This window comes from Diadema setosum, chromosome 4 (genome assembly GCF_964275005.1).
Source record: "Diadema setosum chromosome 4, eeDiaSeto1, whole genome shotgun sequence".
Lineage (NCBI taxonomy): Eukaryota > Metazoa > Echinodermata > Echinoidea > Diadematoida > Diadematidae > Diadema > Diadema setosum.
In genome coordinates, this window is record NC_092688.1 from 42,901,989 (window position 1) to 42,926,742 (window position 24,754).

The 24,754-nt window shown below is 38.2% G+C and overlaps 1 protein-coding gene across 1 annotated transcript in view; it reads right to left on the minus strand.

The window, feature by feature from the left end:
• Positions 1-24,169, minus strand: part of LOC140227906 (uncharacterized) — a 37,225-nt gene extending 13,056 nt beyond the window's left edge. The window contains exons 1-18 of the mRNA XM_072308291.1: positions 23,941-24,169; positions 19,698-19,935; positions 18,556-18,623; positions 17,843-17,968; positions 16,460-16,579; positions 14,912-15,028; positions 14,262-14,378; positions 13,526-13,642; positions 13,088-13,207; positions 12,115-12,237; positions 9,106-9,222; positions 8,251-8,367; positions 6,490-6,606; positions 5,968-6,084; positions 4,881-4,997; positions 4,120-4,236; positions 3,561-3,674; positions 2,294-2,419 (exon numbers count right to left, since the gene is read on the minus strand). Coding sequence (XP_072164392.1) covers positions 2,294-2,419; positions 3,561-3,674; positions 4,120-4,236; positions 4,881-4,997; positions 5,968-6,084; positions 6,490-6,606; positions 8,251-8,367; positions 9,106-9,222; positions 12,115-12,237; positions 13,088-13,207; positions 13,526-13,642; positions 14,262-14,378; positions 14,912-15,028; positions 16,460-16,579; positions 17,843-17,968; positions 18,556-18,623; positions 19,698-19,935; positions 23,941-24,169 — 2,317 coding nt within the window. The remainder of the gene's footprint in view (positions 1-2,293; positions 2,420-3,560; positions 3,675-4,119; positions 4,237-4,880; positions 4,998-5,967; positions 6,085-6,489; positions 6,607-8,250; positions 8,368-9,105; positions 9,223-12,114; positions 12,238-13,087; positions 13,208-13,525; positions 13,643-14,261; positions 14,379-14,911; positions 15,029-16,459; positions 16,580-17,842; positions 17,969-18,555; positions 18,624-19,697; positions 19,936-23,940) is intronic.
• Positions 24,170-24,754: the final 585 nt, after the last annotated feature.

Sequence of the window (24,754 nt, forward strand, 5' to 3'; positions counted from 1 at the left end):
AAAGTTAATGGAAAACTTAATGATACCAAAGAGTGTCATTAACTACTCCGATATCACGCATTACATCGTGTTTTCTCTGCCACAACGATGCTTACCGTCTTCGGTAACCGAGGAGCGGTTGAATCTTGTAATCATGGTATCCGTAGAATTCAGAGAAAAAAAGAAATACAGCCGATCTTCGAGGAATTTTGTCATTTTATGTGAGCAAAGAGGTTGAGATCTTCGCGTGCGTAGGTGAGGGGTTGTAATCAAATACCGGAGTGTGCGCACGGGGCTCTTGGGTTGTATTACAGGGGGCGTGCAGGAGCGCGCATTGAGGGCATATTTGCGCGTGTAATCATCATTTTGGCTTCTAACAACGCGTCTGATTGGATGGAATAACAATTAGATGGGAGGGACCTAAGATAATTACAGGGGACTTAATCATACCTTAATTACGTCCTCAGAATACCGATTTTGCCCATGATTAAGGGCCTATTAACTTCACGACTTAATCACGAAGTTAATTACAGACTTAATTACGACCTCAGAATACCACCCCTGATAATAAACAGAGGGTAACACAAAATGCTGAAATGTTTATCTATCATCAATGTATACATCAAGAACATAAATTGGTCTGTTTCCGTATTCTATTCCCTTCATGAGGACGGGGCTGGGTTCAACTAAAAATAATCATTATGGTCTTATACGTAGGTGCTCCGTCACTGCCACTCTCTCTCTCTTTCACTCTATTACACATTATCCAGTCATAAAGATATGTGACTACAAACATACATAAAGGTAAATAAACAGTTTCCTAATTGCTTGCAAATTCTTCACTGTCACACGCCCTCAGAATCCCGTTTTGTTTTCTTTTGTTTCCTTTTCTGATCATGAATTGTATTTGGAGTTACGTAACCCCACTCATACCTTCTAATATTTAGATTGCAATGGACTATCATAACAAATGTCGCTCACGTTCCCGTATAAAGCAACATGAACATTACGCGAGTGTTTCCTACGACGCGCCTTCACAGATTACTAACCCCCCTTCTTAGTTTCTTCTTTGCTAAATAACCTTTTCATAACCTGTCTCAAGCTTTCCCGAATAGTACAAGACCGCGTTTAAAAATGTATTCGGAGTTTACGCATAACTCCACGGCAAAAATTGCTCATGGTACAACCAGTGCAACTTCACAAAGGCTTGCGTGACAGATTAATAAGCCAGTTCGGGGTTAGCTCATGGGCACATGGGTACAAACGACCTTTCTTCTTTCTCAGTTGATTAGGCACTCCACTAGTTTCAAGCGACATAAGGCATAAGCTTGCCCAACGTAACAATTTATGGAATTCATCAGTCATGTTCAAACAAAGGATGAACTTGCTTAGACCATGCAGGGGCCCGTTTCATAAAACTTGTCATCAGTGACAACTGCCAAATTTCTATGACAAATTTGCTCTCAGCCAATCAGATGCAAATATTTCAGTAGCTTGTCACATATGAAACGGGCCCCAGGTGACCAGAATGATCCTTCCATTGACATTTTGGAAAGCATCCGTTTCATTATTTTGCATTGAATGTATTAACAATCTCTTTCTGTTGATATTGTCAGATACCGCTTTTGCTGTCAGGTGGATGTGCTGGCAAGCACCACTTATAGGGATCACTTGAATAATTATTACATCACAGATGCTTATCTCAGTGAATTTAAAAACCAACATGCTCTGCTGGTACAGATGACCTTTTTCTGCTCATGCTCAAAATGGAACCCCGAACTGGCTTATTACTTTTGCCTGTAAATATGAATACATACTGAAAATACTGTGACGGGGAAAAGAAAAAACAAAAGAAATCATTCATATACTCCGCAACACAGTATAGTAGATTGGCTTGTTACCAAGACAAATGGTGTTACAACGAGCGGCGTTGCGCTCTTCACTGAAAATGTCAACGAAACAATCACCAACTTAGGAGGCAAATAGCATTCATTGAATTGACATGAAAAGAAACAAGTAGAGATATCTCTTCTATTTTTACAAGTCAGAGAACAAGAAGAAGATGATTCAACTTTCACGATTAAAAAAAAAAGAATTATAATCAGCATAGAATAGAAAGAAACTTACTTGCGAGGAGACAAAGAGTAAAGGATCTAATTTTACTTCAAAAAAACACTTAAAGAAAATGTCAGAAGATTTATGAAGAATCCTGAGCAGTGATAGACTCTCACCAAAACGGCAAACAAATCAACAAACAAATAAACAAACGAGCAAACAAAACAAAAGACGAACAGACAACAATTTGACGACTTACTCTCGATTTCACACGTATCCCCAAAGTACTCATCCCCGCAATCACATACAAAGTCTGTATTATCGTTGTTGTTTGAACAGGGGCGCCCGTTTTGACAGGGGTCGTTCACACAAAAATCTGTAAGCGGTACAAGATTGGCAGCAATATATGTACACATTGTATATCAGTGTATGGCGGGAAATTACATAGATCATGTTGCAACGCATAATTTTGTTCGATAGGGAAGATGAGATAATTAAACAGATTTTCCCACGACTGACAAAATCAAGCATTTACTATAACACGGTTTACACACTTTTGACGAGTCATAATATACAAGGCGATACACTTAACAACATCAGCAAAATCCAAGAAACAGAACTGTACAAAATGGAGTACATAAACTAGCATGTTACCTGAACCTGATAACTTTATTTTGATATAAAAAGAACCCCCTTCCAAACAAACAAACAAACAAATAAACAAATGGTCTCTTCAATGTCCATCCAAATCACATTAACTGATATTCTTCCACAAGTTTGAATATTTCTTCTTTTTTAAGTTTGATGTTCTGTCTTGGGCTCATTATTATTATTTTTTTGCACAAGTCAAAATTTCATTAGAAGAAAACAAAATGTATAAAAATCGATGATAAACTGTGGGAACTTACTCTGAATGTCGCATGTTTCTCCTAAGAATTCATTTCCGCAGTCACAAACAAAGTTTGTATTATCGGCGTTGTTTGAACAGGGTCGCCCATTTTGGCAGGGATCGTTCACACATAAATCTGAAGCAGCAAATGACATTGTATTCATCTGACTGGTGGCAGCATTTTGATGTAAGATGAACAAGCAGCGGATGTTTGAATATTGATGTTATGCCAAAGGATATCTGATATTTTGAGGCGGCCCTGTAGACTACATTTTGCCATTACTATACATGACTGCCATACACTTTCAAAATTCACAGGCACATGATATAAACGACACTGAGATCTACAATACATAACAGAACAGAAGTTATATGTACACACGAAACACGCTACACAAAAGTCAGATTAGAGTTTTGAAAAAGATTCGTGGAATTACCTAGAGAAAAATAAACCATCAAGTAGGCCTACACTTCTGGATAAACATTAATGTAGTGATACACACTCAATTTTTTTGTTCCCAATTTGTGTTCTCTGATGACATAATATGTTATTATCTATAATGCAGAAAGAATTTTTATTATCAAACAGTATGTATCAAGACTAAAAAATCAATGACAATTTTTTGAAACTTACTATGAATGTCGCACGTTTCCCCTAAGAATTCATTCCCGCAGTCACACACAAAGTTTGTATTATCGGCGTTGTTTGAACATGGGCGCCCATTTAGACAGGGGTCGTTCGCGCAGAAATCTGGAGCATCAAACATAATGTTTTCGTCTGACTGAAACTCACACTTGGTATGAGACAAGACGAGGCAGCGGCTGATAGATTTTTTTTTCGGGGGGGGGGGGGTGAGTGGGGACGGCATTAACTACATTTTGCCACTTCTACGATAACGACTCACATGCAATTACTCGAACAGATAATTATACAGAACAACAAAACAAAACATCACGCAGAACGGGGCTGTCAAACAAACACAAAGTACGAATATCAGTGCTTTTTGGAAATTTAAAATAAAAGACCTTTCCTTGAAAAGTGGATTATTTGCATCAAAGGCTTTTTACTTCTAGAGAGGCATTTGAGTGTTCATAAAGTTTTTGTATCTTACTTATGCATACATTCGCGAAAATTCCTTGGAGCATTTGCACCATAAATCCTTCATTCATTCAAAGATATATAAAAAAAAACTTACTCTCAATATCGCATGTATTGCCAAGGTATTCATCTCCACAGTCACAAACAAAGTTTGTGTTATCACCGTTGTTTGAACACGACCGTCCATTTTGACAGGGGTCGTTGGCACAAAAATCTGAAATGGTTGGAGACACAGTCATGTACATAGGGGTGTATATAAATTTACTAGGATTACACTGTGTGTTATTCAAATTCATGAAATTCTTCCGTCGAGATGTTTTCATTGCAACTGATTGACAAATTGCCCTACATCGACGTAAATAAGCACTGAATTGATCAGTGTTTTATTAGTAGCCATGATAAAAAAATCATGGCTACTAATAAAACACTGATCAATTCAGTGCTTATTTACACTGTGTGTGTTTTTGGACGAAATATCTTACCAAAGACAGATCATTGTACAAACTGCACGTTGGTGCTGGTGTACCAGCTACACACATTTTGTCAAACAAAACGAAACAGGAAAACAAAACACAACAAAGCAAAAAGTAGAACATACAAATAGTTTGCTGCCCCCAAACCTAATCTCATATATTAGGCCTACGGTTTTGTTTAGCCGAACCAGAGAGGATGCGGCGACAGTCGTGAAATTTGTACTATATCAAGAAAGTTCCGACATACTTGATGTGAAGACTAGAAATTCGTGGGAGGCTGAATATTTATAGAAAATAACTGTGAGGATTTCCGCAATCTTCTTGACAAGCTGGTGTCTTTACGGAATCATTATCATAGATTCAAGTGAACAAAAAATGAACTTACTCTGGGTTTCACACGTATCCCCAAAGTATTCATTCCCGCAGTCACACACAAAGTCTGTGTTATCGTTGTTGTTTGAACAGGGGCGTCCGTTTAGACAGGGGTCGTTCACACAGAAATCTGAAAGGGTGCAAGTACATAATTCCACTGGTGCATCGGAGGTACTTATATATTGGTACATTACAGTGCCAAAGACAACATGAATCACAATAATTAAAGATGATAAATCTCAACAGATAACAACAATTGCATACAGATAACCATGTGCAAAAACAAGAACTCAAGGTAAAACCACAAACAAGTACATTGTAGGGTCCTACTAACGTTTTATAGTGTTCTGACTTTTCTTTTTCACTCAGTTTTTCACAACAGATTGATGAAGTGCGGATGGCTATGTCTTTAATGCTTTTAAAGCTCCTTATTTGTGTTCAGGACAGTTCACGCGATCACATTAATCGCAGGATTTGTGAATTCACCAATGTATTTTGAAAAATCGCTTTTGAATTCCAGACGTAAGCTCAAAGTTACAACCCCCACAAACGAATTTGGCAATATATTCGAGCGTGCCGATCATATTTTGACACGGGTGACACTGTATGATGTGAGAAGTATGGTATTTACTGCCTTATGAATGCATGTTTTCACTCCTAGTGATGAAGGTTGCAATTAGGTTCAATAGTCAAAGTTCATCAAAATTGCTCAACATCGTACGTATGCTTCAGGCTTTCGTCAGGCATGTATACGCCATTGGCATATGTCAGATTGTGACGTCTTTCTCTAAAAATTTAAATCCTAGAAGTGCCATTTCTGAGAAATTGTTGCATTTTTGTGTTACTCTTTTGAATTAAAGAGCCTCTGAAAATCCATCATACTGTCATAAATTGACAAAGGTTTTTTTTAATATTATTTTATTTATATCATTTCTAATTTTTGTATTTATATTATTTAGACGTTTTGTAGCTGCCTGTCAATTTTTGTATTATTTGTCTTTATGTACTGTATGTGACATCTATTTTGTACCTGAATGTTTAAGTGAATATTTTTTTGTGTGTGTGAAAAAAAAAATGACTAAGGTGAATGCAGAACTTACTTTGGACGTCACACGTATCCCCAAGGTACTCATCACCGCAGTCACACTCGAAGCCTGAATTATTGTCATTGTTTGAACAGGGCCGCCCATTTTGACAGGGGTCGTTCACACAGAAATCTAAGACGGTACATGACAGACATAGTGTAAATATCCATGAGGCTTTGAGTCATAGTATCGCGAGCTGAATTTCCGAAAGTTTTATCCATGAATTGCTCACTATACAGAAATTAGGTTTTGAATAACTCGGCATCTTCAAACGCCGTACTCGTCCATTAAGATGTTATTCAGTGTAACCAGTTTTGACACAATTATCCTTCATCAAATTATGTTTTATATATTACATGTACAAAGTTGTTGAGCTAAACTGTGTCATCAGAACACAGCTGAACATTGCAGGGTGTTATCCGACCGAATTTTCTTCCACAAAGTCGATATTGACAGTTTTCTTAAAACTATCGATTTTATGCGAAAAAAAATGCGGAGTGGGGGTGGGGAGGGGTATGAATTCAGTTTACTACTTACTCTCTATTCCGCAGCGTTTTCCGAAGTACTGGCTGCCACAATCGCACTCAAAATCGGTATTGTCGGCATTGTTGGAACAGGGCCGATTGTTTCTGCAGGGGCTGCTTGCACAGAAATCTGGAACAACGTCAAAGGACATCTCCACTGAACAGGACTGGCTGCTAACACGGATTAATGTACATAATCTTTTTCTTGTCTATCTTATGCCATTTACAACCTGTTTGGAACGCACTTGAGCTGGTTAAAGCACAACCTGCTGCGTTGATTAGTTCATTTTCATGTAGAGTTATACGAGGCATCATAACATCAAACTAGGAATATATGCAACAAAATGGTGAGCAGCTTTCCATAATCAGTAATCATGTACTGGAGGATATCCAGACCAATCCGTGGCATTTCCTTTGAGGCATGAAAATACATGATCTATGAAACATGATTATACAGTGCATCAAACACGTAAGACAAAACAAAGTAAACTGTAAGGACATCTACACAAACAAACATAATGACATACACAAATGAAACTGAAGACAAGTATATATTCCGGGGACTAAAGGGAAAAGAAAAACGATATATCAGAACAAAACGCGTCGCTATGTTTGTATATATACTTTTTTTTTCATTAAACATTCAAGCTGAATAGTTTGGAATCATATCTCCGCCACAAACGTCTGCTTTCGAGTGATGTTGTGACACCCTATACCATTATGTCTCTCTGTTGCGAAGGTGCAGTGCGCCACCTATTGTCTATAATGGATGAAATAAAAGCTGTTTTACTGGACTTAAATGGAATAAATGGAATAAAACAAAATCCATTGTTCTCGTGTTGTCGAGGTGGAGATGTGTGCACGTTGAGACTGGCTCCGCTGTATTATTTATTCAACACTTCACAACAGCTCTCCTACAACGAAATTTGCTGGAGATGATATTTCATATACTATTAATAAACTGCAGTAATACGTCATACTACATACACTCCCGACAAGGAGTCCGCATGAAGATTGACTTCTACTGTCTTCCATCGGCTGGGGCGCTTTTTGATCCTTTCTGGACGCAGAAGCTTCTTTCTCGATCCTATATAAAGGCTACAGTCAAGCTTTTGTATTATGTCAACACAAGTACACTCCAATGTGTATTTGCTACAATGCGTTCTATGTACCGATGACCGTAACTGTGGTGGTGGTGATGATGATGATGATGATGATGACGATGATGATGGAATAAAGGTAACAATGGTGGCGCCAATATTATAGTAATTTTTTGATGTCGATGACGAAAATCTTGATGATGATGACATTGATGATAGTGATAATAATAGTATTTAGCACTGACGATGGTAGTGATGATGATACTGTACATTTTTTTTTAAGTGTATAAGCTTATGTCTGAGCTGGACAGATCTTGCTCGACTTACAGTCATGCGTATCTGTCCGAGAGAGTGTTAGTGGAAAACTTTTTTGATGGGGGGGGGGGGGATATAAACTTGCTCTTGACTTGAGCTTCTCCTATACCAGTTTCTTTCAAGGCACTTATGAAAACAAGTAATATTTTAAACGGGTTGACGGTAAGCATTACTATCGGCGATACCGACCAAGAGAGCCCTTTTATAGGCCTTCGGTCATGGAGGTAGTACGTGTGCCTACTGTTCGGCCAAAGAAGTTTAAATTCTAGATTTAAAACGAGGCGCGCCTAAATACATTCTTATAAGGGTAATTAATGAAACGAAGTTGTGTGTCAAAAATACAGTACACTTGTACTTACTTTGGATTTCACACGTGTCTCCGAGATAGTCGTCTCCACAATCACACACAAATCCTGTGCCATCATTATTATTGCTGCACGGTCGTCCGTTCTGACAAGGGTCGTTGGCGCAGAAATCTGTAAATCAGGACAAATCTAGTGTATCAGAACACAAGTTTCGTATAAGCAGCTTTGTGCCATTCGTTGAGACACAGTTACGTAATGATATGAATGGCTCGGTGCGAGCACTAGATGGCGCCATTCAGGTGACATTCAGGAACCAGAAGAGGTGACGCTGACGTCGGAAGACGCCAAGCACGTTGAGGCGCACAAGATACAGCCGTCATTATCTTCTATTCCTATGCGAGGATAGCTGAGCACATACTACGCATAGCTTCATGAGGAATGTTCTTTAATGAAGAGACTGAAAGGTATAACCATGCAGTAGGGCTCATGTTTTCAACTCTTTCTCTTTCTCCAAGCAGGAAAACCTCATCCGATATCTTATCATTATTATCGACAGCTCGCTGGACAGAGATAGTTCTAAAACAGCAACACAAATCTGGTACACGTGTATCATAATGATTGTGTTTTTGATAATATAATGCACATTTAACAAGTGGTAAAAAGCAACGCTCTTCAACAGGAAGTTTGACCATTCAGAAATTTTATCAACGGCTGAAAGAATAACATAACACACATGACATACGCTCACATACACATAGGCTACAAAAAGGATGGCGTTCGACAAACAAAACAAAGACAAACACAAACACAAACACAGAGCAGAAAGAGAACTTACGATAGCTTCACAGACTTCCACGAGACAAGACGAAACAATAAAGACACCTGTTAGAATGTCATACGCGCACTTACTCGTCTCTTCACAGGTGTCACCTAAAAATTCATCCCCGCAATCGCATACGAATCCGGTGTCATCAGCGTTGTTGGAGCACGCGCCCCCATTCTGGCACGGGTCGTCGGCACAGTAATCTAAAAATACAGTCGCGTGATGTTGCAACACAGCGAAATAAGTTACATACTCCTTCATTATGAAACACCGGACTTGAAATGATAATTACCTCATTTACATCTGTATGCAGACATTGCATTGCACAGTATTGCATTGTCATTTTGTGATACATCTATATAATGTTTGTGCACATATTTATATAAGAAATCATATTTAACATAGAGAATAGTACGCAAAGGTACTTTGGAAGAACTTACTGATACGATGTTGTGGGCATCTGAATAAAACTATATACTTGAAGTCGTCTTGGTACTAAAAAAAAAAATTTCCATATGCATATTAAACACCACATCATGAAATATTTTTAAAACTTGAACACTGCATAAGGTATGTTTCGTAATTGCACATTCATTGACTAATCAATACTTTATTTCAATGCAAAGAAACAAGGAAAGCAAGTTTGAAGTTCAAAGACTGACACATTATTTTCTCTACAAAAAAAAAATGTTCGTGTGAAACACATGAAAACTAAACTTACGTAAATCGTTGTAAATAGTTCGCGTTACAATTCTAAGACGTATTAATTCCACCAAATGATGATAGTTTAAATGTGTTTCACACTGTTAAGTGCATTCGTTAACATCTGAATGGGCGAATGAATTTCGACACTTTGATTAGTACAATATTAAACATCGAACTTCAGTTATTGATGTTACAGTAACGTATCATACACTGAATGATCACAATAAAAGAAAAAGATGTTTTCTTTTTTTTTTCTCTTGGTACTTTTCACTGTGTATTGCGAATTGCAATCATATCAAAATCTGGAATTTTCTCTTATATTTTCTTAGGCTGTATTATTAGTGACTTTGACGGCAATCAGGTTGATGCATCTTTTTTTTTTTAGGAGAATAGAAACTTATTCTATTCTAAGTTCATAGATAAAAAGTTTTAGGAATAGAAACATAGTTCCGATCAGAATTGAGACGTCCACGTTGTGCTCCAAGTTTCGTCTGGATGATTTTCCTGGGTATGTGGCATACACGTATCATTACAATCTAAAGAGAATGAAAACTACGTGATGCATATATCATGATATGCAGATGCCAAGGGGAAATGACGCTAAAAAGTATTTGATCAGGGACAAGATTTTGCAGTACACTTCCTGTTGATTTGGATATGGAGCAAATTAAAGAACATGAATACAACCCAACCAAAATATATATTTTGCATATTTCTTCTTCTAGAACCTATACCAATGTAGAAGATGAAAATGAAATTAAAACAAACAAAAATCCATGAAGACATTGTTACACCGATATTAATTAATTACAAAAATGTAGCAGCACTCATTTTGAAATAAGGGATGTCATCATGATATCAGAAACGACTTATTAAGTATAAACACATAAAGTACGGATGTATTACAGTTGTTCTCTTTTTCAACACGACCATGAGAAAGGGAAATCTCTTTCCACAAGCGATTGCTGAAAAGCCTAATTCAAAAACAGAGAAGAAAGTTAAGTTTATGAGGCACTTTAATTTGTTTTCTTTTTTTTTTTAATTTACAGTCACTTCCTAATATTATAATGGTTATGATAAATGATTTAAGCAGCAATGGTCCATAAATATGAGAACTAATTCTCTTTATATTATATATATATATATATACATATTTTATTTTGCTGTCTCCGTTTGAAATTGGAGGGCTTTCAAAAGAGGGCTGCTACAATAAGTTCAATGAAACAAGGACGGATAATCAAGTTTCGTTATGTACACACTCCATGAATATTCTCAGACACTCACACAAACTCGCGCAAGGCAGATCTGGAGTTAGAAAAAAAAAAACTCAGGATGAACGAGAACATTATACAACAATCTTGCACCTGCATTTCCCGGTTTCTGCGAACACAGTGGTTAATACAACTGAAATGTAAAACGAAACGGTGTTGTGAATAGACTTCGTGTGTGAATAATGGATAAAAGATGAAAATAGCATGCATGCGGAATGTTAAAATGAATATGGTGGAGTGAAGTTGTGAAGAAAGGTGAGAGTTAAACGATGTTTCTAAAATACATAAAGTGGAGCATATTTTACAGTATAACCTTTTTTTTCACGTTACACGCACAAACGAAGATATATTAATCGGAGTGAAGTGCAATATATTATGTACATTTATGAACACCGTATTATATAATTATTTCCTGACGTCGCTAAATCTTACTCGTGATAGCGCAGGTTCGTCCCAGGTAAAGATTTCCGCATATACACCGAAAATTGGTGTTAAGATTGTTGTTCAAACACCGGCGCTCGTTTTGGCAGGGTTCGTCCACACAGAAGTCTGAAAAGTTGGGTTATGGATGCACACACATGCGTTGGAAAAAATCATAGAACAGCCAAACTGCGACATTCTGATATGTCGCTTGCTTCAGTTTGACGAGAACATGCGCCTTTTTGTTCGATCAAAAGCTATCATGTCTTAAATACCATGATTACCATGTAAATTAGACCTTATTTTATTTGTATATTTGTGTTGAATCTGTAATCGAAAATGTTCTTTTATTGATAGAACTGCTTTGGAGTTATTCACTTCTGGTTTGCTTACGTGTTTGTTTGGTTGTTTATTTGTTTTTTCGATTCAGACAACGGAAAATCTACTGCATGTCTAAGCAAAGCTAAAGATAGGTGAAAATGAGAAGAGAGCTAGATGTAGCTGGAGACAATGAAGAACAGAAATGTTCTTAACTACTACAGTATAGTCACAGAAGGAATGAGATTTGTTCTTTGACCACATGAAGTAATGTATTCAGCATAAATCTATGTGATGCAAGAATTGAGACTATTTTATAGTTCCCTGACACTGGGAGCAGAAAAAAAAAAGTTTGCTTCCCTAAATGAATTGCTAACGAACCTTGTATTTCACACGTGACTCCAATCCATCCACGGGGGCACGCGCAGGCAAATCCACCGTTGAGTTCGTCACAGATTCCTCCATTGATACAGGGCGAAGAGTCGCATGGGGGAGGGATGATAGCTGTTGGGGGGGGGGGGGGAATGGGGACGGATAAAAAGGAGTAAGGAAATGCAGTTTCCATGTATGTCTGATGATTTTAAAAGTATTTCAATTATCAATCAGTTTCAGTGCATCTTTTTCTGCTATGAAATATACTATAACCATGTATTTCCCCTTTCTGGGCAATCAACAGACAAGACCCGTATAACTCATTCAGACAACTTCTGATAGCAGTAGTATTTTATCGTGAGATTGATATCTTGAGGATAATAGATGTTAATTGGAGGGGATTCCCTATAAGTTATTCTGATGACATTGTTATGATCTTATTTTTCTAATGTTTGTATGTATGTTGTTCTTTTGAATTCTTTTCTTCTGGCAAGTGTCTGGATCTTCTCATGTTTGTTTGTGAGATTTGAGTGATGTTCTCACCTACAGTGGTGTTTATACATATATAAAGTGTTGGTCCTGATGGCAGATTTTCGTTGGAATGATCGTCCGAATACTCCCTCATCTGAAGCGTCTGCACGCTCTCTCCTCTTTCTCTCATCGATTTGTCTCCTTTTTTACATACACTTTTAGAAATTATAATGTCGTCATGCAGTTTACGAAATGCATATACAAAAAGTGTAATTACAATGTGATCATCATAATTGCCGCGTTGTCGTAATTATGTATATGAATTAGTAACATGCAACAAAATGATGACTGAAACACTAATCACGATCAAGAAATATTGTCATTTCTATTTCAGTGGTATAAATTTGGCTGTTTGCTTGGAGTAGACACCTATTATGTATTTGAGGCGGGGAGTACCACAATTGCTACGAAAGGGAAAGGAGATGTGAATTCATGATCCGATCAATCTTACGGTCATTGCAAGTCGGCCCTTCAAATCCAGTGGCACCCGTGCAGTCACACTCAAAGTCTGTGTTGTCTGCGTTGTTGGCACACGATGCTCCATTCAGACAAGGGAAGTTTATGCAGTAGTCTGGTGGGAATGGTTAAAAACATCAATTTTGTCAAACAAAACACGACTTGTGAAAAGGAGACAACAAGAAATATCGTTTTCGATACTTGTATATATCTTATAATCATTATGACACTAAATATGATTGAGAAGTTTATCCCTTCTGAAAGATCGACTTTCACTTAAATTGTATTATTCTTCCATGAACTTCCGGTAAGTATTGATATTATCTGTTTTTCAATTTTCTGTCTTCGATCTGAGGACTAAGAAAGATTGCAAATCTGTAAAACGATGACATTCACAGTTTTACAGCTTCCGATAGTTCTCATTGAATCTTACTGTTGTGCTCGCAGTTGTCCCCGAGGTAGTCCGGTCCACAGTTGCAAACGTAGCCCGAATCGTCGGCATTGTTGCTGCACGGTCGCCCGTTCTGGCAGGGGTCACCATCGCAGTGATCTACGGGAAACGAGAGATCGAGGTTAAAAAAGGAAGCATATTAGACCCACTATCCTTCCCCCCCCCCCCCCTCTTTCTCTCTTCTCTATAATCCATATTTACTAGCATTGAAAGGTGAGAAGTAAGATGAAATAGTGTTTGCATGCAAACAGAAACTATTGGACACAGAACGTGGAAATTATTATGTCAGGTCCAAAAATTACATTACCTTCTATTTGTCCAAAACAAAGTTGTTCAATAGAACATGTTCAATAGAACTGTCTGTATAAAAGTAGTTCATTCTGATTAAACTACACTGACGCATCTCAAATTCTGCATTGAATTTTCTTAATGGCTTTTCTTTCACTTTTTTCCACGTTTGAAGAATCCATCTTGACTTGTCTATGTTTACGAGTTTTTTTTTTCCTTTGTTAACTTACAAAAACCATTATTAGAGTGTATCACCTAATCATTGGACTGTCGTAGTATTGATACTCTGAGTGTTTAATTTAAGCCTTAACATACTTAGTTAACAAGACAATGGTTACTGTTAAGATTAAGAAAAAAGTGGGGCCTATATATGCGGAGTATACTCGTCCTATGAGACAAGAGCCAATTAACCTTTCCCAAAACAACTTACTGACGACAGCGCAAGTCTCGGTGAGGTACCCCGTACCACAGTCGCACTCAAAGCCAGTGTCGTCGGCGTTGTTACTGCATGGCCGTCCGTTGGCGCACGGTGTACCCACGCAATAATCTTCAAAGAAACACAACATACAAATATAGAATAACATTGTACTCGCTATTACAGTTTGGTATCACGAATGCAGAAGAGGATACAATGTATACTTACATTATTTGATCAATTCAAATTGATGAATAAAAAAAGTGAAAATACTGTTTTGGAGAGCAGATCAAATTACCTAATCATGCATGGTAACCATGAACCTTATCTAACTTATAGCATATTACTATCAGGCCCTATTATTAACAGTCATGAGAATCTTGTAACCACGAAGGAATTAAAAGATCACATCCATGTCTTTACTTTCAGAGACAAACAAAAACAAACCTGGAATATCCCATATCCAAGTTTGATGAGAGATAAACCATATCATGGCGGAAAACTGAAACGTGTGGTTCTTTGATCGTGAACAAATGCTGGATCTATTTGACAAGCACTTATTATTGAACACGGCACAATACCATAACCACGCACCGATGGGTCAACTAACTTCAAAGCTATAGGTACATGTACGACATAGAAGGTATAGCATGAAAACGACTTACCCAGAATGGTGCAATTTTTGTCCACATATTGTCCTCCGCAATCGCAGACGTAGTCAGTTCCTTGGGCGTTGTGGCTACACGTACCTCCATTCTGACAGGGGTTCGGATCACAGTAATCTACACACAACAAGAGAGAATGGAAAACAGTAACAATTCATGTATACGTGCAATGTAGATTAACAGTTGTGATAACTATAGAATTTAGTAATAATGATGGTATTGAATCAACAAGATTATCAATTTGTCAGGCGAAGAGTCTACAAATTGGATGTGTTTTAATCACACATAATAATTGTGAAATAAATCCGCTGCGATATAAGATTGCAAAAGGCGCGGTCAGACTGGCAAAAGATCGAGAAGATCGCGAAGACCTCGCTATATTTTATCTTCCGGTCACATTGGGAAAAGATTGAGAAGTTTGGCGAGGGTGGCATAGGGGAAATATCCCTATAATTTGGAGTGGGAAGTTTCGCGGGAAGTTTCGCGGGAAGTTTGCGGTCACACTGGCAAACCTTCGAGATCTCGCGATCTTAAACTTCTCGAATTTTTGCCAGTCTGGTCGCGCCTAAAGTTCTTTTAGTTGGTCGAATTCATGCAACGTAGGCCTATATCGGAGGCAACGTGGTGTACTGTTTTTGTACGCGCAAACCGTACAAAAGAAAACAAAACGTCTGGCAGTGATCTGGAAGATGCATTCATACACTTCTTCAGATATACAACTCCTTGCAGTGTTATTAAAGGATATAGTTCACGTGACACAAATGCCTTTATTATAGGTTTTCCCATTCATTTTCAAACTTTTTTCCATTCAATTTCACAAATTTTTACTTCAATTTCGTCGCGGGATGTCGGGAATAGGCCAATCTTACTTTCAAATTCGTCTTTCGTCGTTCATTTTCAAATAAAGTCCATTCAGTTTAGTCATTTGGCATACATTTTCGTCATTTACAGTTCAAATTCGTCAGTCTCACTCGCAGCACTCAAAACAGCAGGATCGATTTCGTCTTTTATCAATCATTTTCGTTAAATTTTCATTCATTCGTCTCATATCTCTATCCGGTGTGATTTCCCAGTCATTCATGTATTTTTTTTCTGTAACCGTTCACATTTTACATTCAGGAGTTAACATACACACAAGTGTCCCCCACCCACACACACACACAAAGAACCGCAGATACAGACACACACACACAAGCCATCCGAGTACACACTGATACAAACAGACGTACCGTCTCGCATACGACAATATCTGGCTGATTTGAATGAAAAATTCATGAAATTGTGTGAACAAAAACGACTTTGATCTTCACATTCTGCGATCCGTCAGCGGGAAGGATGAATTTGAATGACAATTGACGATTTTGAATGCTATGTCTTCGAAAATGTTTGACGAAAAACGAATTACCATGACAACTGACGAAATTGAAGTTTGGATATGCGTTCCACGTGCTTCTCAGGACGAAATTGAATAATAAATCTTTGAAATTGAATGACAAAAGTGCGAAAATGGATGGGAAAACCTATAGTAAGACTAAGCATTCGTTATACCTGACTCAGTACACGTGATTCCCTGGTAGCCGGATGCACACTGGCAGAAGAATCCCTGCCCGTTTGCCGCGTTGAAACACAGGGCTCCGTTCTGGCATGGCGCGTCCTCGCATGTCGTCACTAGGTGTAAAAATGGCGGGAAATAGGGACGCAGACAAAATTAGCAAAAATGTGATAACCGTGACTATTGATTATAAAAAAAAAGTGGAGACTTTCGAGTTGTTACTGTTTATACACTTATAATCGAGCACGGAATCGAACTAGAGCGATTACCGTGGAATCGTTATTCGTGGACAGACATCGATGGGCATCGGTAAACTTGAACAGGACAAAATAGTTATCGTCGACTTTAAGGTGATTTCTAGGTTATCTATACATAAATAGATAATCATATCAATTGTCCTATTTGTCAAAAGATGACAGAATGTTTATCACAATGTTAATAAAGTTTTTCAGCAATGTTCGTCATATCTACACATTAGGTTTACCTCACACCCTTTTTAATTATATACATACATAATTGTATCATCCATCAGTTGAAAATCTCGACGGAAATATTATGTAATTGACGAGTCATTCTTTGACTGGAAAATGCAATGTATGGATGGTGGAAAAGAAGTGGACACTCTAGCGTGAAATCTAGTTCTCTAGAAGAACAGATCCTTATGTCGTCATCTATAGATGATAGAAAAAGTTGCAATCGGCAGCCTGCCCAGGATCGCATACACGACTTCCAACGGTACAAAGACAGAAATATTAACCAAACCGGAAACACAATATTGATCAAATTTAAATTTCCTGCTGACAAAAGCATGCGATGTAAACAAATAATGTGATCTACACAATCTGTGATCTACCAAAATCAATACAGTGAGTATTAAACGGGCATTCCAGATGATTTTCATAATTTCACATCATGTAGTACATAAATCAACAGGTCCATGTACAGATTCGTGGAATTTATTGTGGTCCTTGAGAAGAGAAACCAATAAATTGAAAATCTTGAACAAATTACACTGAACAGCGCTGATGACATCAGAGCCTCATATATTTCAGAAATGTAACAGTGTAATTTCATGACAATACCGCTTGCTCGACAACTTCACCTGTGAAAAATCTATGCATGCCTTCTTCTTTTGTTCTGCTTCCTTGAGCCCCAACTCATGCATTCTTATGGTGAGGCTGTCATGTCATCATCCTTGTTCGTTGCAATTTGTTATAAATTTTGAAAACATTCTCATTCCTTATCACAATCACTATAAATTCTGCAACTCTGTACTCAGTTTGATTTATATATAGTTGTTCAAATGTAAAAGTCTGAAAATCATCCGGAGGTCCCCTTTAACTATGCGCCTTTCCTATATTTCGTTGGGCCGTACTCACGTCTGACGAGACACGTCGGTCCTGTGTAGCCCGTGCCGGCGCAGTCACAGCGAAACACATTGAACGTGTCGTCGTAACACACTCCACCATTTTGGCACACACCCGCGTTATCACGACAGTATGATGCTACGTGGAAATGAACAGGTGCAAATGAAATCATGATTGCTCAGTAAACACTGATGGAAGTGAAGAGAAATTCTATGGAACATATATCTATGATAAACTTATTTCGTAACCAAGTAACGGACTATGCGAGTGATATTGCCTCTAGTGCCATCTCCGACTACTGTATGAGATGCGACAGATACACATTCTTGATAAATGTGTGTCTGATAATACAAAGTATGTTTCAGTTTGGGAAATGAGAGTTTCAATTTGATGGCTCCATAAAGAGTGAATGTATGCATGTCGTGACACACACCTCATAATGGGATATGCTAATCTGTAAGCTTCTATCTATGTATGGACATATGCCACATAACTGAGACAAATGAAACTGAATTTTACATGATGCTCATCGAATGTTAGCAATAATTATGAAGTTTCTATTTTCAGGACAAATAACGATTCATCAAAGTTTAAATCGAGTTGGCCGAGAAAACACGTGTGCTAAATGGACAGCTATGGCAACTGACATACTATGACTGAGGCCGAAAAGCCAGTCGAAGAGAAATTAAATCGAGATCACAATTGATTTCTGTCGATGTACTTACTTGGTCCGTAAATCGGAACCGACTTCACCTGTTCCCAGTACCTGTCTTCGCTGCTCACGAAAGTTGCACTGATGGTTCAAGATAAAGGTTGACAATTATGGTTGAGACACCAGCAAATTAGGTTTCCGAGAAACTTGATTAACAAAGGATATCATATTCTTTGATGATATTCTTCAATATTTGTCGCGATATTTTTCACGGGTGTTTGCGGCGTTGTGATTTGTTTCCTTTCATTTTTGTTTTGCTTCCGGAAAATCCAATTGATATGCATAAATGCTTTTAAGTAGTTCTTTGAAAGTGATTTTGCATGCCAAACGGAACAATCGATACAAGTATACACAAATATAGTTATCTTTATTCACGCTATCATGATAATAAAGCAGCACTGAACATTAACGTAGTTATATACTTAAAAAGGAATGAACAAAGCATTTAGATCATCTCAAACATTTTGGCGGTGATAAATTGTGGTGAAACAAAGTTTCCAACTGTCTGTGGTGATATCTAGCTGCTACCCTAAATATGTTTATGCGTTGAATGTTATTATATCAACCAAACCACGTGCAATGATTCTAAATGATATTAGATAATTCACTTCATGAGAGTGTCCGTATAGTTTGTAACGACATGCACCACATAGTTAAACAATAATTCCAAGAGACATTTGCAAAAGTACGATCAAATTTGGTTGTTATCACATTCCTAATTCACCTTCGAGACCATTATGTCATCTCGTCGCCGAACTCAACATCAATCTATGAGAAAGAACAATAACTAACTAATTAACTAATAAATAGATAAATAGATAGATAGATAAATAAATAAATAAATAAATAATACATAAAAACATTAATTCAGAAATATATAGATACATGTAGAACGTATATTTTGTAAGGCTATCATCGTATTATAATGGACATATGAGATAATATATACACATATACCCGTCTCAAAAAAGTTCTGCTAGAAGAATGATAGAAAAGAAACAAATAAAATGTAAGGCTCAAATCTGAATTGCATAACTTTTTTGAGAGGCTTATGTATACACTGTATATCTGCATATATATGCATGTGGAGTTTGAACAAGAGGGTTGAGGTGTCGTCTGCTAACTTGGGACAAAGAAAATTAGGCGGGAACTTACACAAATTGAATGTTGCCGATGTCTGAGGAAGGAGCCTGCCACAGGATCTGAATGGAGTTCGCCTTCTCGCTGCTATCAGAGTGGGTGACAGTGTCTGCTGCGTTACTGCATGAGGCTGGAACCAGGCCGAAACCGTCGGGTACAAAGAAGGCACCTACAGGGGTGCTGGACCCGACGACGCGAGATTGGAGTATCAGGCCGCGGTACGTCTCGGAGTTACCGGTGATTTCAAGGTAAACTGCAGGTGCAGAACACAGCCGATGTCAGAATCAACGTTTAAAGATTGAGATGATGATTCAGTTTTTAACTTTTTGCAAGATACCTAGAAACTACTTTGTGAAAATGTTGAAGAGCATACAGATGAGGGATTCAAAGTTTTCATTCAAATTCATGAAATTCTTCCGTCGAGATGTTTTCATTGCAACTGATTGACAAATTGCCCTTACATCGACGTAAATAAGTATGTACGCCCATGATATTTTTTTTTTATCATGGCTACTACTAAAAATCACTGATCAATTCAGCGCTTATTTACGTCGATGTAGGGCAATTTGTCAATCAGTTGCAATTCAAAGTTTATTTTGATGGAAAGCGGTTTTGAAATGCCTGTGATTTATTAGGGTAGCTTTGTATTGGATATCTCAGCCATTTCTAAACCAGCTTTCATCAGATATACTTTGAACTCCTCTAAGAATTGCAATATGCCCGAAAATATTTCTTAAGATGTTTCTTATTATACACTGTTATATAAAAAAAAAAAACAGATTTATGATTATAACAAAAATAAGCCAGTTCGGGGTTCCACTTTGAGCATGAGCAGAAAAAGGTCATCAGTACCGGCAGAGCATGTTGGTTTTTTATTCACTGAGATAAGCATCTGTGATGTAATGATTATTCAAGTGATCATTATGAGTGGTGCTTGCCAGCACATCCACCTGACAGCAAAAACGGAATTTGACAATATCAATAGAAAAAGATTGTTAATACATTCAATGAGAAATAATGAAATGGATGCTTTCAAAAGTGCTAATTGATGGATCATTCTGGTCACTTGGTCTACGCAAGTTCATTCTTTGTTTGAGCATGACTGATGAATTCCATAAATTGTTACGTCGGGTAAGCTGAAATACCTTCTCTCGCTTGAAAACTCGTGGAGTGCCTAATCAACTGAGAAAGAAGAAAGGTCATTTGTACCGATGTGCCCATGAGCTAACCCCGAACTGGCTTATTATAAAATCATAAAACAATGAAAACCCGAAGCACCATCTCAACCAAAACTATACCATCCCTTTTAAGTGTAATTACTATCGAGTTAATATGAAACTTTGTTCTCTCTCTCTCTCTCTCTCTCGTTCTATGACTACGCTTAGATGCCCACGTTGCATTAATTCTAGATGATAGTATCACGGAGAGTGTATTGTGAACACAGACACAGTTTTTGATGTCAACAAAAGAGTTTAAAATGAATAATGATCTTATACGGCAGAGTGCCGTAAGATGTTTCATGGCTCGTCAATTTTCCTGGCATTTTCCGTCGTAAATGAGTAATCTGCTGTTGGCTGAAGGGGTGATCAAACGGAGAGAAGATGCATGGCTTTCAACGAGTGGAAATTATGCTTTTAGTTGCTTGTTGCCAAACGTGCCCTCGTGTTTACATGAGACTCTTTTCACAATGGGTTTCTGTAAATATTGCGTTTAACACAGACAACGATCCCCCAAATACCAGCCATTCTTACGTCACAAACACGGCTGGACCTATGCAAGCATTCGCGACTTCCTGCAAAGAGATCAAACTCGTCGTACCCGAACTTTTATATTATGATGGATATTTGAAGAATTAAAACTTTGTGCGACGTCAAAGTCCAGCTTGGATATTTCGTACAGCTAGCTTTCATCACTGACTTTTGCTCACAAAAACTCAAACTTGAGCTCCCAGATTGTGGAAATAAAAACAAACCATTTTGAGCGGAAACAAGAAACAGTACTCCAGGGGGGCATTTCATGAAGGAACTTGTCGGATAAAATATCCGACAAGTCAATTATATCCGACAAATTTTGAGAAATTCTTTCGTCTGACTGGCTGATTTCTCTGAACTTGTCGGATATAATTGACTTGTCGGACATTTTATCCGACAAGTTCCTTCATGAAATGCCCCCTGATGCTTTAGCCAATATACTAGTAGAAAAAAAAAGACACCCTTTTGTTCAGTGTTTAAGTCAATCTGATTACCAGGTATATAAGTATTCTGGGGTTCTTTTCCTCTGCCCTTTTGTTTTTCTTTCTCCTTCTTCTTTTTACAGTTTCGGGATAGAACAACAAAATTTCATCATGAATGTTTTCGTTATTAACAAACAGAGATACATGTATATGCAGACTGTCACGAGTTGAATATAAAAAGGTATGGAGAAGAGAAATATAACGAAATATAATGAAATATCATTCATATAATATAAAACGTTTCCATTTAATGTATACGTTACAGTTTGGATGAAAGTAAACTAATGCGCAATCCGTAGGATGTTTTAACTCACTGTGTATTGTAATGTTGTTATGATGATAATTGTGCGTTTAGCTCTGCCGTTGTGTCTTTGGTTGGAATTCTGCTGTGTTTCAGGGTTTTGTAACAGCCGTCATTTTACGTTGAAGGCGACTCTTCAGACATGCTAAGCTGTCAAAAATGTGTCCTTGAGAAGCCAGAGTGGCTTCTTATGTTCTCAACCCCCCCTCCCCCCCCCCTTCTTCCTCGAGGGGGGGGGGGGGGAGGGGGGAGAGAGAGAAAGGTAACAAATCTAAGTAAGACAAATAGCAAGTGGCCTCGGACACAATGCAGTTTTATTCATTGTCTTTCGGCTCCAAACAATGCATCGATTATTATTCAGTGTTACATGAAATGACCATTGTCAAATGTATAGGGAGTTAAAACGCGAATGTGCGCCCAACGCGAGTTTACCATGATCAGAATGGCGTGCACGCCCTGCTCACTCCAACACAAACAAAACATCCACACACCCAATGCCGCGCTTGTATAGAGTAAGGACATGCTAAGCTAATACCCAAAGGGGGTGGGAGGGTGACCACCGCCCTGCAAATACAACAGGAATGCATTTTCACTCGTCAGTATTAGGCAACGCCTTTGATCAGCTGGAATTATGCAAAAACTACATTCCTCATTGGGTCGCATTGCCTTTCACGTTCACGCACAAGTTCATGAAAAGGCTTTAACACTCCGTCGACTAAAAACTGGCCTAATGATGAAGGAAGTGCCTTTGTAAGGATTAACAATGACTTAATAGATTTTTAAGTCCGGATAGGATTCCCACCAGCATCTCCTATACTAAAAAAAGTCTATGCAGTCGGGTGCTTTGCGATGTCGATGCATAAATTTATATTGTCAGGCATGCTGAAGCACATCTGTTTATTATACATGGCTGAGACATAAACCGAAAACAGCACTCAAACCGAATCGGACTATACAATGTAGGTCTACCTAGGTAGCTAGAACAAATTATTTAACTTCAAAACATCTCAATACGACAGGTCTCGTTGAGGCGGACTTTTTTCTGTCTTTGCTCTTTTTTGCAAACATTTCCTTTTTCTACAAAACTTGACAGACCAAATTACATGTTTACGAAACATTCTATTGACATAATGGACAAAAACTATCATTAATACAGAGGAAAAATACTCCGTGCAAACCATGGATTAATCGGTACCAACCGTCTTTCATTAAAAAAGATGAAAGTGCATGGAAATATCACAATGCACGATTATTCAGTGAACTACGTTCCTCTGGCTCATCTAGAACCATAGCAAACAAACCAACAAACAAACAAGATGACGATAATTCACAGGTCTGTATGCGCTCTGACTCTCCTCATGACTGTATACCCATCAGATGATGATGATGATGAAGGATGATGATGATGGTGGTGGTGGTGGTGATTGTGGTGGTGGTGGTGGTAACTGACTCTTAACCTCGGACCCTAATAAAATCTGACAGTGTGACTCGTGATATGGTTTGATTTGTTTCATGCTTCTGCGTGAAGAAGCCAAATTCTAAAAGTAAAATTTGATATATCTTGTTTTATACCTTATAATTTCTGTCACTTGAAATGTATTTTCACGGTCACTGGTACAAAACTAAAAAGAAAATTACTGTAAAAAGAGGCCGGATGACTTGTTAAAATCCTAGCTATCTACCATTAAATTACACAAATAACGAGAATATGGAACATTACTCACATTGCAAAAATCCGCCAGCTGAATATATATTCGTGGAGGGCGAAACCGTGAACGGACTCGACGACGACGTTTGTGGTGTCGCTGCGTAACCCGGTGATAAGGAGGTGCAAATGCCGGAATTGATGTCGAACTGGTCCACGATTTGGGCTTCGCTGGGAGTGGCCGTCATGGTGGTCACGAGAAATGCGGTGAGAAACATGGCCGACGACGAGGCCACAACATTGCACATTTTAGTCCTCGAATACATGATTCAAAGAATGTCTAGAATGTATAAATAAATGAATGCGATCAGGACTAATCAACTAATGCCTAACCCGCAGGCAGGTTTGGCACAGTCGCAGAACAGGTGGAGTTTACGTTCGCTGGTGACTAGGTCCGGCGGCTAGAGCAGGCACCCTGTCTTCATTAGATAAAAAGATCAGACGTGAGTCAGCTTCCAACTGCCCCTACTTCTTTTTCTCCTCTCCTCAAATGGCGTAATGAACCCGCAGACAATTAAATACGAAGAAGACAAATGGGTCACACTTACTCGAAGCAAGTGGCAAACATCACACTCCAGAAAACATTTCGCTTAACCAATGCTGTAGTTAAGTGGTGATTAATCCTAAAGCTTTACAGAATGGCGTCTACCAGATGTTACACAGTTACGTGAAGCCAATGCGTCGATGGTTTTAGACCCGTGTTGCCTAAACGGGGTGAACTTCGAAATCTCGATACCTGGCAGATGCGACAGTATATGGCGCTCTCGTTACTCAACTGGTGCACCTACTCAACCCACTTGCTGCTCGTCATCATCGTCTGAAGAGCTTTTACG